We start from the raw sequence: 13,129 nt of genomic DNA, 5'->3' as shown, positions 1-13,129 counted from the left end.
ATGTTTGGCGTAAAAGCAACACAGCTGAACACACCATCCCCACTGTCAAACATGGTGGTGGCAGCATCATGGTTTGGGCCTGCTTTTCTTCAGCAGGGACAGGGAAGATGGTTAAAATTGATGGGAAGATGGATGGAGCCAAATACAGGACCATTCTGGAAGAAAACCTGATGGAGTCTGCAAAAGACCTGAGACTGGGACGGAGATTTGTCTAACAACAAGACAATGATCCAAAACATAAAGCAAAATCTACAATGGAATGGTTCAAAAATAAACATATCCAGGTGTTAGAATGGCCAAGTCAAAGTCCAGACCTGAATCCAATCGAGAATCTGTGGAAAGAACTGAAAACTGCTGTTCACAAATGCTCTCCATCCAACCTCACTGAGCTCGAGCTGTTTTGCAAGGAGGAATGGGAAAAAATTTCAGTCTCTCGATGTGCAAAACTGATAGAGACATAGCCCAAGCGACTTACAGCTGTAATCGCAGCAAAAGGTGGCGCTACAAAGTATTAACTTAAGGGGGCTGAATCATTTTGCACACCCAATTTTTCAGTTTTTGATTTGTTAAAAAAGTTTGAAATATCCAATAAATGTCGTTCCACTTCATGATTGTGTCCCACTTGTTGTTGATTCTTCACAAAAAAATACAGTTTTATATCTTTATGTTTGAAGCCTGAAATGTGGCAAAAGGTCGCAAAGTTCAAGGGGGCCAAATACTTTCGCAAGGCACTGTATATCAATGAGATTATCATGCTCGATACAAGGCCTGTTTCTCTTACTCATGCCAAGTGCTGTGAGTGTGACTGTCGTGTGTCGTGGGTTTAACTTCTCATTGGGCTGGTTTGAATGAGTCCCCTCCCATCTACTCTGGGTCCAGCTTTGCCACCGCCACACGTGACGAATCAGAAAGCGAATCAGAAAGCTAAAGCTAAAGCTAAGGACAATGATGTATATGGACTGTGCAAAGTAACACGCTTGCAAGCAAATCCCTCAGAACACTCAGGATATGCAGAGGCAAGACAAACAAGAGACACACAACAGTGACAGTAGCCAAAAGGAAACGACCGGAATCATTCAACCCAGCATCTCGTAAAGCTCAAGGGTACCCCCCCACTGTACATATGTAGGTATGTACGCATGTTATAGAATGTATGAGGAGTATGTTTTCTAAGCCTTCTCTCATTTTTCTTTTGAGTTCGTACTGTTACCTGTTGTGGATCTGAGAGTTGAAGTGACAGTGGAGGATGTCATTGAAGGCAAGCAGTCGTCGTCTTGGGAATACCCAGCCTGAATTGCACGCAGGTAACTGTGGCTTCGAGTGCGGAACGAGCCAGGCAGGTCCAAGGCCTCCATGGCCTGGGATTCTACTTCGCTAAAAACGGACTCGCAAACTGACTCAAACTGGCCATTGACCTCAGTCTCACTCACCTGAGAGACAAAAACAGGAATAGCAGTCCTTAATTTTTCCTCTTCCTTTCTCTTTCTCACTTTGACTCTTCCCCTTTAGCACAGTAAATATGAAGGAGTGTTAGCATGGGAAAGAATAAACAAGCAGATAAAACCAGCAAATCAAAAACAACAAAAACAATGCATCATTTTGGTATACCGTTTTCAAGACGTACTATTCCACTGCAGGTCATCGTCACAGACGTACATACGTTACTACTGTGACAAAGGGGAAAGCAGGTGTCCTTTCAAGAACCTATTCAAAGGCAGAGATGACGGTGCAACACAGTAAAAAAAACTACATGCGGTTAACGGAATTTCAATGTTGCGAATATATATATAGTTCCATCGCAATGCACCCAATATAACGGCAGGCGAGAAGCCGTACTAACGTCATCTGTGTGAGGTGATTTTTTTTTTAATAGCACCAAGGTTGGTTGAGATATTGTGCCAAACGTGTATTAAAATCCATCTAGTCTATATTATGCAGTGCATAAAAGCCTGCTACTATGTAATAAAAATGACTGCAAAGAATGTATCAAATCGTTGTGTCTTGTACCTAATATTCAGTTGCAACGGATAAAAAGCATGCTTTAGAGTGTAAATCCTGCTGTTCAAACATAAAGCATTGTCTAGACCGACTGAGCAGTTCAACACAACTTCTAGTAGTGCGCATGAACTTACTTAACGGGTAACTTGAACTTGTAATGTAATAAATATTCAAGTGAACAGATATGTACAGTATGGTACTGCTTGTCTATGCAACGTCACCAATAGCAAATCTATGGACTTCACACGCGTAGTTCTGAAGATGTGCACTGGCCATAGTCAAAATAGGATTCATTGTAAATAAGCATTACCAATGACAACTCAACCTATCAATAAAACCTAATACTGCAGACAATAACGGCTAAACATCTCATGGAGTGGGGGGGGGGGGGGGGATCAGGTTGTGACTAATGTATTTCTGTAAATAACTATATTATTTTTGCCACCCCTTTAGCAAACAACAGAAGGTTCCACCCACTCTACCAACATGGTGGCATCTACAGTATCTCTCAATCCTCCTACTCCTCCAGGGCTCCTGGTGTTCCCCCTGTGAGGGGCCTGCGTGGGACTCACCTGGCTGACGCAGCTTGCCTGACTGAGGGTGCTAACCGCGCGCATGTAGCTCTGGTTCCGGGATCGGAACTGAGGGCCGAGGGGTATATGGTGTTGGGGGTAGTTGGTGGCTGGGTCCAGGGTGACACTGGGATGGGGCCGCATCATGTCTCGGGTGGTTTGCAAGTGGTAGCTCTGACTGTACAGAGAGAGAGAGAGAGAGAGAGAGTGGATAGACAAATATGAGAGGCATTGTGAGTCAGACACAGGGCTGTGGTGGTCATGAAATTTTGTCAACCGGTTATAGTCATGCAAAAGACTGCCGGTCTCACGATAATTGACTGTTAATTAACAAACACGTTTAGCATCTCCAGGCCTCCACACATATTGTACAAGCCGCTGATGTGCGCCTTTGGAACATCTACATTAAAAAAAGTATAATGAATAAATGCAATATATATCATCGCAATAAATCTCTTATTTATTCTAAACATGATGATATTAAGAAAATGTATTTCAGAATATGAGTTGGCCTATTATTTCTTATCTGGCTATGCACCATACATTGGTTGTAGGCTTGTTCACTTAGCAGACAAGATACAAGTCCCGTGCCACTATTTTATAGAGGATGTTTCGACATTTTGTTACGTTACAACCTTATTCTAAAATGGATTAAATAAAAACATTTACTCAACAATCTACACACAATACCCCATAATGACAAAGCGAAAACAGGTTTTTTGAATTTTTTGCTAATTAATTAAAAATCAAAAACAGAAATAACTTATTTATATACAGTGCATTCGGAAAGTATTCAGACCCCTTGACTTTTTCCCATATTGTTACGTTACCGCCTTATTCTAAAATTGATCTAATAGTTTTTTCCCTCATCAATCTACACACAATACCCCATAATGGCAAAGTGTGTAGATTGGTGAGGAAAAAATCAATTTAATCAATTTTAGAATAAGGCTGTAACGTAACAATATGGGAAAAAGTCAAGGGGTCTGAATACGTTTTGGAAGGACAATGACCTTTTATAGTAAGAATGTCATTTAACTTAGCTGAATAAAATAGAAAGGATATTTTTCCCATTCCAGAGCGAATATGCATGTGAAATGGCTATGTGAAGCTTAAAAGTGATCATTTGAAACATGTCCTATACTCTAGATTTAGAGGTTTTTGTCAAATGTGGTTGTTAATGATACACACCTTAGAATGTCTTAGAAATGAAAACATATTTGGGCTGCATGATGCGACTACAGACTGTTGACGATTTGCAAAAAAAATGTTGCGCCGTAATCCTTGCCTCAGGCTGCACACGCTGTTCTCTCATCAAGTGATCATATTTTCATCTGTCAAGACAATTCTCAATTTAATCTGGTCTTCACTTATGTAAAATTAGTTTAGATCAGAATTGCCCATTCTCAAATGGGCAGGAACAGGGGTAAAAATACATGTCATCCGTATGCACTCGAATAGCGAATGGAGGCTGCCTTCCCGCCGGTTCACTTTTCAATCATGGATAGGCTGCTCCCATTTCATAGCAGAACATGTGATTATTATGAGCATCTGAGAAATAAATATAGTAGCAGCTGAGCTCCTTCTCTTTTTAAAGAAATGTCTGGGCTTATAAGAAGACGTCTTTGGAGTTTGGAGCATAGCAAAGGTAACCATTCCATCCAGTATGTATAATAATACCAGCCAGGTCACCCGGGATACAAGGCAGCTTTCGACGTCCCATCCATGTCCACTAGGGGCAACATTGAGCGCTGTTGCCTTCAAGTAGCATCGGCCTCCGATTCCAGAAGTTGCAAGTTCAAATCCAGCGACAGAATGTTGTTTCGGTTATATTTGTTTTAAGTCTATCCCAAACCTTAACCCTTACCTTAACCATTCGGAGGTAATGCCTAACCTTAACCTTAAACACATACAAATGTTATATTTGGAACAAGTCGAAATTTGACTTTGAGAAACATGGGCGAACGTCTAATGTTGTCGTGAGACTAAGAGCTGCTTGAATAATACAGGCCACACTCAAAAGCTATTACTGGAATTAGTTTAATTTTGGAGTAGAGGCTAGACCAATTATGTACCAAAGACGTAAATAAAACATTTATTGTTTTTCTGCCATGCCTTATATGGGGTAGGTTATGTATTGTATAATAGCAACATCATTATTTTAATTCCTGGGTTTTTGTATGCACAAGTGTATGCATAAGACCTAATATGTGTAACGGCTGTTGGTGGGAAGAAGGTGAGGACCAAGGTGCAGTGTGATACGTGTTCATCCTTTTATTAATGGAACTGAACACTGATTAACAAATCAACAAAGAAAACAACCGAAACAGTTCTGTCTGGTGCAGACACAAAAACAGAAAGCAACTACCCACAAAACTCAGGTGGGGAAAGGCTACCCAAGTATGGTTCTCAATCAGAGACAACAATAGACAGCTGCCCCTGATTGAGAACCACACCCGGCCAAACAACAAAGAAATCAAAAACGTAGAAAATGAACATAGAATGCCCACCTTAGTCACACCCTGGCCTAACCAAAATAGAGAATAAAAACCTTTCTATGGCCAGGGCGTGACAATATGCGTATGTGTGTTTTGAATGAATCATCACCTTAGAAAGCGCTGTCTATTTCGTTGTTAGGCTTTAAAACAACATCCACAACGACCATATTTCCACTCAGATTCAACCTGTTGTTGAACTTCTTTCTTCAAGTTGATCGATGAGGTGAGTTTTAAAAGCATGACACTGTTTTGAAGAGAAGTGTTTGATGTGATTTTTGATTGCATTTGCATTGATGTCAGAGTGGTAAGAGGGACAATAGAGCCCTGAGTACCAGGCCATTAGGACCTGATGCTAGTTAGTGAGTTGGGTACCACCAATGCATGTCCAATATAACATGAATATAACACTGTGCTTGCGGCAAAAGTGACTCATCCTCCTACAACATTAGCAGCATTATTGCAATCAACTCTAAACTATGATGACACGTGCAGATATCGCAAGCCCCAAAAATTACAGTTTGCACATCCCACCTACACCTCCCATTAGTAAAATATAAGCTTCTCAGAGCTTCAGTAATAATGGAGCGTGGAAACGAGGCTTAATGTGTGTCTGTGTGTGTAGGACAAAAGCAGGAAGTGAGACAAAAGCAGGAAGTGAGTAGATTCCCAGTGATATGATGATTAAGCTGTGGGTGATAAAAGGATAGGGAGTCTGAGCGTCACACAGGACTGATACATGCAGGGCACAAACCAGGTTCTCTCTCGCTCTCTCTCTGTCTGTGTGTGTGTGTGTGTGTGTGTGTGTGTGTGTGTGTGTGTGTGTGCGGGTGTGCATGCGTGCAGACCTCCAGAACACAAGCAACTGTCCTGTTCTGGAAGGGTGATTTTCAAAGCCAGCTTAGAATAACAAACTAAGACACATCTGAGGGAGAGCCGATGCATCCTCTGGGTCACAATCAGGACGGGAAGATATTCTGCTCTGACGCTTTCAACAGTACAAGGTAACGAAAATGCTATCGTAACCATCCTTACTGCTTCCATGATCCCCTGCCAAGCCATGCTACATATCTAGCTGTACATTCTTTTGCTGGTGTCTTTCATTTTCTGTCCAATCAATCTATTATTTGTATTACAATATCACTCTGTACCACTATCCTTCTTCCTATAGCTTACCTAAAGCGTATTTATCTATGAATCTATGGAGTGTTGCCTGTCAAGAGGGGAATGAGTGCAAACAGGCACTGTACAGTTAGGTCCAAAATTATTGGCACCATTGATAAACATGAGCAAAAGAGACTATAAAATAAATAATACAAATACTGAGTTATGTTGTGTATAATAGTGGGGCAAAAAAGTATTTAGTCAGCCACCAATTGTGCAAGTTCACACTTAAAAAGATGAGAGGCCTGTAATTTTCATAATAGGTACACTTCAACTATGACAGACAAAATGAGAAAAAAAACAGAAAATCACATTGTAGGATTTTTTATGAATTTATTTGCAAATTATGGTGGAAAATAAGTATTTGGTCACCTACAAACAAGCAAGATTTCTGGCTCTCACAGACCTGTAACTTGTTCTTTAAGAGGCTCCTCTGTCCTCCACTCGTTACCTGTATTAATGGCACCTATTTGAACTTGTTATCAGTATAAAAGACACCTGTCCACAACCTCAAACAGTCACCCTCCAAAGTCCACTATGGCCAAGACCAAAGAGCTGTCAAAGGATACCAGAAACAAAATTGTAGACCTGCACCAGGCTGGGAAGACTGAATCTGCAATAGGTAAGCAGCTTGGTTTGAAGAACTGTGGGAGCAATTATTAGGAAATGGAAGACATACAAGACCACTGATAATCTCCCTCGATCTGGGGCTCCACGCAAGATCTCACCCCGTGGGTCAAAATGATCACAAAAACGGTGAGCAAAAATCCCAGAACCACACGGGGAAACCTAGTGAATGACCTGCAGAGAGCTGGGACCAAAGTAACAAAGCCTACCATCAGTAACACACTCAAATCCTGCAGTGCCAGACGTGTCCCCCTGCTTAAGCCAGTACATGTCCAGGCCCGTCTGAAGTTTGCTTGAGAGCATTTGGATGATCCAGAAGAAGATTGGGAGAATGTCATATGGTCAGATGAAACCAAAATATAACTTTTTGGTAAAAACTCAACTCGTCGTGTTTGGAGGACAAAGTATGCTGAGTTGCATCCAAAGAACACCATACCTACTGTGAAGCATGGGGGTGGAAACATCATGCTTTGGGGCTGTTTTTCTGCAAAGGGACCAGGACGACTGATCCGTGTAAAGGAAAGAATGAATGGGGCCATGTATCGTGAGATTTTGAGTGAAAACCTCCTTCCATCAGCAAGGGCATTGAAGATGAAACGTGGCTGGGTCTTTCAGCATGACAATGATCCCAAACACACCGCCCGTGCAATGAAGGAGTGGCTTCGTAAGAAGCATTTCAAGGTCCTGGAGTGGCCTAGCCAGTCTCCAGATCTCAACCCCATAGAAAATCTTTGGAGGGTGTTGAAAGTCCATGTTGCCCAGCAACAGCCCCAAAACATCACTGCTCTAGAGGAGATCTGCATGGAGGAATGGGCCAAAATACCAGCAACAGTGTGTGAAAACCTTGTCAAACGTTTTCTGTAAGTCTTCACCTCTGTCATTGCCAACAGAGGGTATATAACAAAGTATTGAGATAAACTTTTGTTATTGACCAAATACTAATTTTCCACCATAATTTGCAAATAAATTCATAAAAATCCTACATTGTGATTTTCTGGATTTTTTTCCTCATTTTGTCTTTCATAGTTGAAGTGTACCTATGATGGAAATTACAGGCCTCATCTTTTTAAGTGGGAGAACTTGCACAATTGGTGGCTGACTAAATACTTTTTTGCCCCACTGTATTTTATGCTAATACAATTGCTCAGATGCAGAGATTTTTTTAACAAATAATATTTTTTTCTCCCAAAAAACAATAAGAGGTCTAAATGATTGCCACCCCTGTTTTAATGCCTTTCAATAGCTCACCTTGCAAGGATAACACTGAACCTTTTTCTAAAATGTTTCATGAGATTGGGAGGGATCTTGGACCATTCCTCCATATAGAATCTTTCCAGATACTTGATATGGACTGCCCTCTTCAAACCAAACAACAGGTTTTCAATGGGGTTCACGTCCGGAGACTGAGATGGCCATTGCAAAATTTAGATTTTGTGGTCAATTAACCATTTCTTTGTGGATTTTGATAAGTGCTTAGGGATACTGTCTTGCTGGAAACTTGCGACAAAGTTTCAGCCTCCTTGGAGAGGCAATCAGGATTTTGGCTAAAATGTCCTGGTATTTGTGTAAAGTTCATGATGCCGGTGACCTTAACCAGGACCAGTGGAATCAAAATAGCCCCATAATATCAAAGATCGACCCCCATATTTTACAGTAGGGGTTCTGTTCTGCATATCCATCTTTCTTTGTAAGCAAAACCCACCATCGGTGTGCATGCCTCTTTTCATGTCATCGGACCACAACACCGGTTCTAATCCAAGTGCCAATGCTGTTTAGCAAACTCCAGGTGTTTACATTTGTTGGATGAAATGAAAATGGAGCTCTTTGGTAACACACCAGTGGTGGGTTTTGCATCAAAAGAAAGATTAGCATTTTTTTTTTGCATACAATTAGTATTTATTTTATACAGTCTTTTTGCTCATCTTTATCAAGGGTGCCAATAACTATGAATCTGACTATATGTGCTGAGTGAGACATATCAATTTCTCCTTTATGAAGACATTCAAATAAATAAATGAGATTTTATTGTCAGACAATTTATTTTCATGTTTAAAACCTTGTCCTTTGACCATGACATTGGAGAGAAGTGACAGGGTTGCCATCGCCTTGTCAACAGTGCTGTGATAACATGATGCACATGTCCTCTAAGGTGACGGGCAAATATTGAAATAGCAGTTGAAAAACGTCAGATATACCTGCATTGGTCTGTGACACTCACCAGCTAGAATACTTATTTTATATCAGAGCTGATGAACAGAACTGGGTTCCAATTACTAAACAAAGGCAGTGAAGTGGCTGCAAACCAATTGGCCAAACAAATGTAGCAAAGCTCTTAGTCATGCATTTACACAGGTTGTTGATGCACTGGGGTAGAATAGGAACATGTCACAGCCAATCGTAACCAAGGAGTTATTCTTACTCTGTTGCCCAGCAACATCGAATGACATGTCTAAATCATGCATGCTCCCCCCAGAATGTCCCACTGCAGACAGAGGTCACAGAGACATGAAATGGATATAACAGCCAGGTAAAATAATGTTTTTGCTTTAGCAAGCTAGAGGTGTATACAGTATAACTACTGTAGGAGAGTTACTGTAAAACAAACAGGCAGGAGGGACACAAAAATGACAAAAACATTGTTGGCAGTGTCTGACTTTGATGAAATTCAACGATGAAAGCCGAGGGTTAGGGTTGAAAACAGCTTGCAAAAAGCCTAGAGCTAGGGTTAAGTTTTTTTTAAATGGCGTGTCAAAAAGGCGGAAAGGGGGTCAAAGATCCAGCCAAGATAAAGGTCAAAGCTTCTGCATTATTTACGGTAATCCATGAGCCACTATCGGAGCGAAAATATCCTTTTAAATCCTGCCATCCAATCTAATGTCCAAACCAAGATTATGAGCACAGTTATTTAAAGTATTCAGTAATGATTCAGTAATGCAGCCAAATGTTTACCCAAAGCCATGTCAGTAATGCTGTGTAATATATAATTCACACCCGACTGTCATTCCTGTAACAATTCATTAACAATTGTTGCCTTGTCTGTAACAATCCCAAAATATATGACAGTATATTCTAGAGGTCACCCGATTTATGATTTTTCAAAGCCGATACCGATACCAATTATTGGAGGACCAAAAAAAGCCAATACCGATTAAATCGGATGATTACATTTTTAAAAATGTTTTATATATGTATTTGTAATAATGACAATTACATCAATACTGAATGAACACTTATTTTAACTTAATATAATACATCAATAAAATCTATTTAGCCTCAAATAAATAATGAAACATGTTCAATTTGGTTTAAATAATGCAAAAACAAAGTGTTGGAGAAGAAAGTAAAAGTGCAATATGTGCCATGTAAGAAAGCTAACGTTTAAGTTCCTTGCTCAGAACATTAGAACATATCAAAGCTGGTGGTTCCTTTTAACATGGGTCTTCAATATTCCCAGGTAAGAAGTTTTAGGTTGTAGTTATTATAGGAATTATAGGACTATTTCTCTCTATACCATTTGCATTTCATTAACCTTTGACTATTGGATGTTCTTATAGGCACTTTAGTATTGCCAGTGTAACAGTATAGCTTTTGTCCCTCTCCTCACCAGGAACCTGGAACACAACGACAACAGCCACTCTCGAAGCAGTGTTACCCATGCAGAGCAAGGGGAACAACTACTTCAAGTCTCAGAGCGAGTGACGTTTGAAACACTATTGGCGCGCACTCCGCTAACTAGCTAGCCATTTCACATTGGTTACACCAGCCTCATCTCGAGTGTTGATAGGCTTGAAGTCATAAACGGAGCAATGCTTGGCGCACAACGAAGAGATGCTGGCAAAAAACACGAAAGTGCTGTTTGAGTGAATGCTTACGAGCCTGCTGCTGCCTACCACCGCTCAGTCAGACTGCTCTATCAAATCATAGACTTAGTTATAACATAATAACACACAGAAATACGAGCCGTAGGTCATTAACATGGTCGAATCCAGAAACTATCATCTTGAAAACAAGATGTTTATTCTGACAGTGAAATACGGAACCGTTCCAAATTTTATCTAAGGGGTGGCATCCATTAGTCTAAATATTCCTGTTACATTGCACAACCTTCAATGTTAAGTCTTAATTATGTACAATTCTGGCAAATTAGGTGGCCCAAACTGTTGCATATACACTGACTCTGCGTGCAATGAACGCAAGAGAAGTGACACAAATTCACCTGGTTAATATTGCCTGCTAACCTGGGTTTCTTTTAGCTAAATATGCAGGTTTAAAAATATATACTTCTGTGTATTGATTTTAGGAAAGGCATTGATGTTCATGGTTAGGTACACATTGGAGCAACGATACGCACCGCATCGATTATATGCAACGCAGGACACGCTAGATAAACTAGTAATATCATCAACCATGTGTAGTTAACTAGTGATTATGATTGATTGTTTTTTTATAAGATAAGTTTAATGCTAGCTAGTAACTTACCTTGGCTTACTGCATTCGCGTAACAGGCAGTCTCCTCGTGGAGTGCAATGAGAGGCAGGTGGTTAGAGCGTTGAACTAGTTAACTGTAAGGTTGCAAGATTGAATCCCCCGAGCTGACAAGCTAAATAAACATCTGTCGTTCTGCCCCTGAACGAGGCAGTTAACCCACCGTTCCTAGGCCGTCATTGAAAATAAGAATGTGTTCTTAACTGACTTTCCTAGTTAAATAAAGATTAAATGAAGGTGTAATTATAATTTTTTTAAACGGCCAAATCGGTGTCCAAAAATAATCGGCCATTACGATTAATCGGTCGACCTCTAGTATATTAATCTCTCACACTCCACACTTGCACTAGTTTCGTTTAAACATACCCTGGTAATGATAACCAGTACAGTGTCCATTTTAGAACATCCTCAGCCTCAAGCAGGAGTGATGTATGTGGCTGAGGGTGTCCTGAAACAGACACAGTAACCAGGATGTAGTGACAATTCATTATTGAAAACCAGACGTACAGTAGCTCTAGTCGAGACATTAATGGGCCTACCTTTGGGGTTCTATGTGGGGTCTCTGCATAGCTGATTTGAGGACGAGGGCGTCGGGTCGGATGGCCTTCTGGGGTGAGGTCTTGGGGCTGCCATCAGATTCGCCACCAGAGTCGTTGTCTTCTTCTCCCATGGCTTTGACGTAGCTGCTGCTGCGCATCCGCCGACACGGGATCTCCTCGTCCTGGTCCCCATCCTCTGGGTATCCACTCCACTCATCCTGAGGCACCTGTGGCAGAGAGTAATAATTCAACATTCAACAAAAACAGTTCTGTAGGAATGAGGTTTGGGAATTAGGCCTAATACATTATCACAGCATATTGGCTATACACTTGGCCTGCCAATATTGTACTACCCAGACCATATTATATTGAGCTTTGATAACAAAATAGATCAGTTGGTGTAACACTTGCGAGGCAAGTGTTTAAGTGGAGCTTAAATTGAAATAATTCACTTTTTTATTTTATTGGACTGAGCTATTGGACTGAGCTCGGAACTCAAAAATATCCAATTTCAGCGTATTCAAAACAACTGGGAACTCGATCAAGAAACGATCATCCAACTCGGAATTCCTTCTAGAGCTCCGACTTTTCGAACTGAAGATCACTGATGTCATGATTTGACCTCGTACTTTTCAAGTTGTTTTGAACGCAGTATTAGTATCAGTGGAGGGAAAGAGCAGCATAGGGTCTGCCTCAGGGTCCCTGCTCCCTCCCTCCTTTCCTTTGGTGAGACAGACCAGAGAGAGGGGACACTGTCTTCTAACTGATGGCGAAACTCGAGTCGTACCGCATCTGCCTCATACACAAATTCATGTTGTTCCTATGAACACAAAAAGTGAAATATTCCTAGATATTAAAATAGACACAACAAGCTGCTAATAATAGCCTAATAAAAACACAGGGCTATTGATACACGTGGCTACTCATTCATTGCAGCTGCAGCCCAAGTGAAAGTATCCTACTGAGTAGCTCGTTTTATGTTTTGTAATAGTGTTAAAAACAGTGTTGACAGTGCTGAATAAACATGAACTCACTCATAAAAATAGCAGCTCTTTGCTGTGTTCTTTGACGGTCTCCGTGGTCATGGTTTTAAAAGTTGTGAAGTCCTACGTAGGGTCGTATCAAACATACTCGATTTTAGCCACAAATTAAATAGTTCAAAACAGGAACACTTTGGCAACCCGGTGTGCAGAGCTTCTGAATCAAGCAAACCTACCGCCAGCAGTCCCAACACGAATAATAATAGAAA

At 40.8% G+C, this 13,129-nt stretch overlaps 1 protein-coding gene across 2 annotated transcripts in view; it reads right to left on the bottom strand.

Moving 5' to 3' along the window:
* dlgap2b (DLG associated protein 2b) overlaps positions 1-13,129 on the bottom strand; it is an 86,722-nt gene that overhangs the window by 44,843 nt on the left and 28,750 nt on the right. For both annotated transcript variants that reach the window (XM_090243213.1, XM_036985298.2), the window contains exons 2-4: positions 11,881-12,107; positions 2,571-2,748; positions 1,211-1,430 (exon numbers count right to left, since the gene is read on the bottom strand). In XM_090243213.1, the coding sequence (XP_090099339.1) occupies positions 1,211-1,430; positions 2,571-2,748; positions 11,881-12,107 (625 nt within the window). The remainder of the gene's footprint in view (positions 1-1,210; positions 1,431-2,570; positions 2,749-11,880; positions 12,108-13,129) is intronic.

Source organism: Oncorhynchus mykiss, chromosome 8 (genome assembly GCF_057628025.1).
Source record: "Oncorhynchus mykiss isolate SJ-2025 chromosome 8, ASM5762802v1, whole genome shotgun sequence".
Taxonomy (NCBI): Eukaryota; Metazoa; Chordata; class Actinopteri; order Salmoniformes; family Salmonidae; genus Oncorhynchus; species Oncorhynchus mykiss.
Note: the sequence above shows the minus strand (reverse complement) of the source record. Positions and strands in the feature narration are given on the sequence as shown.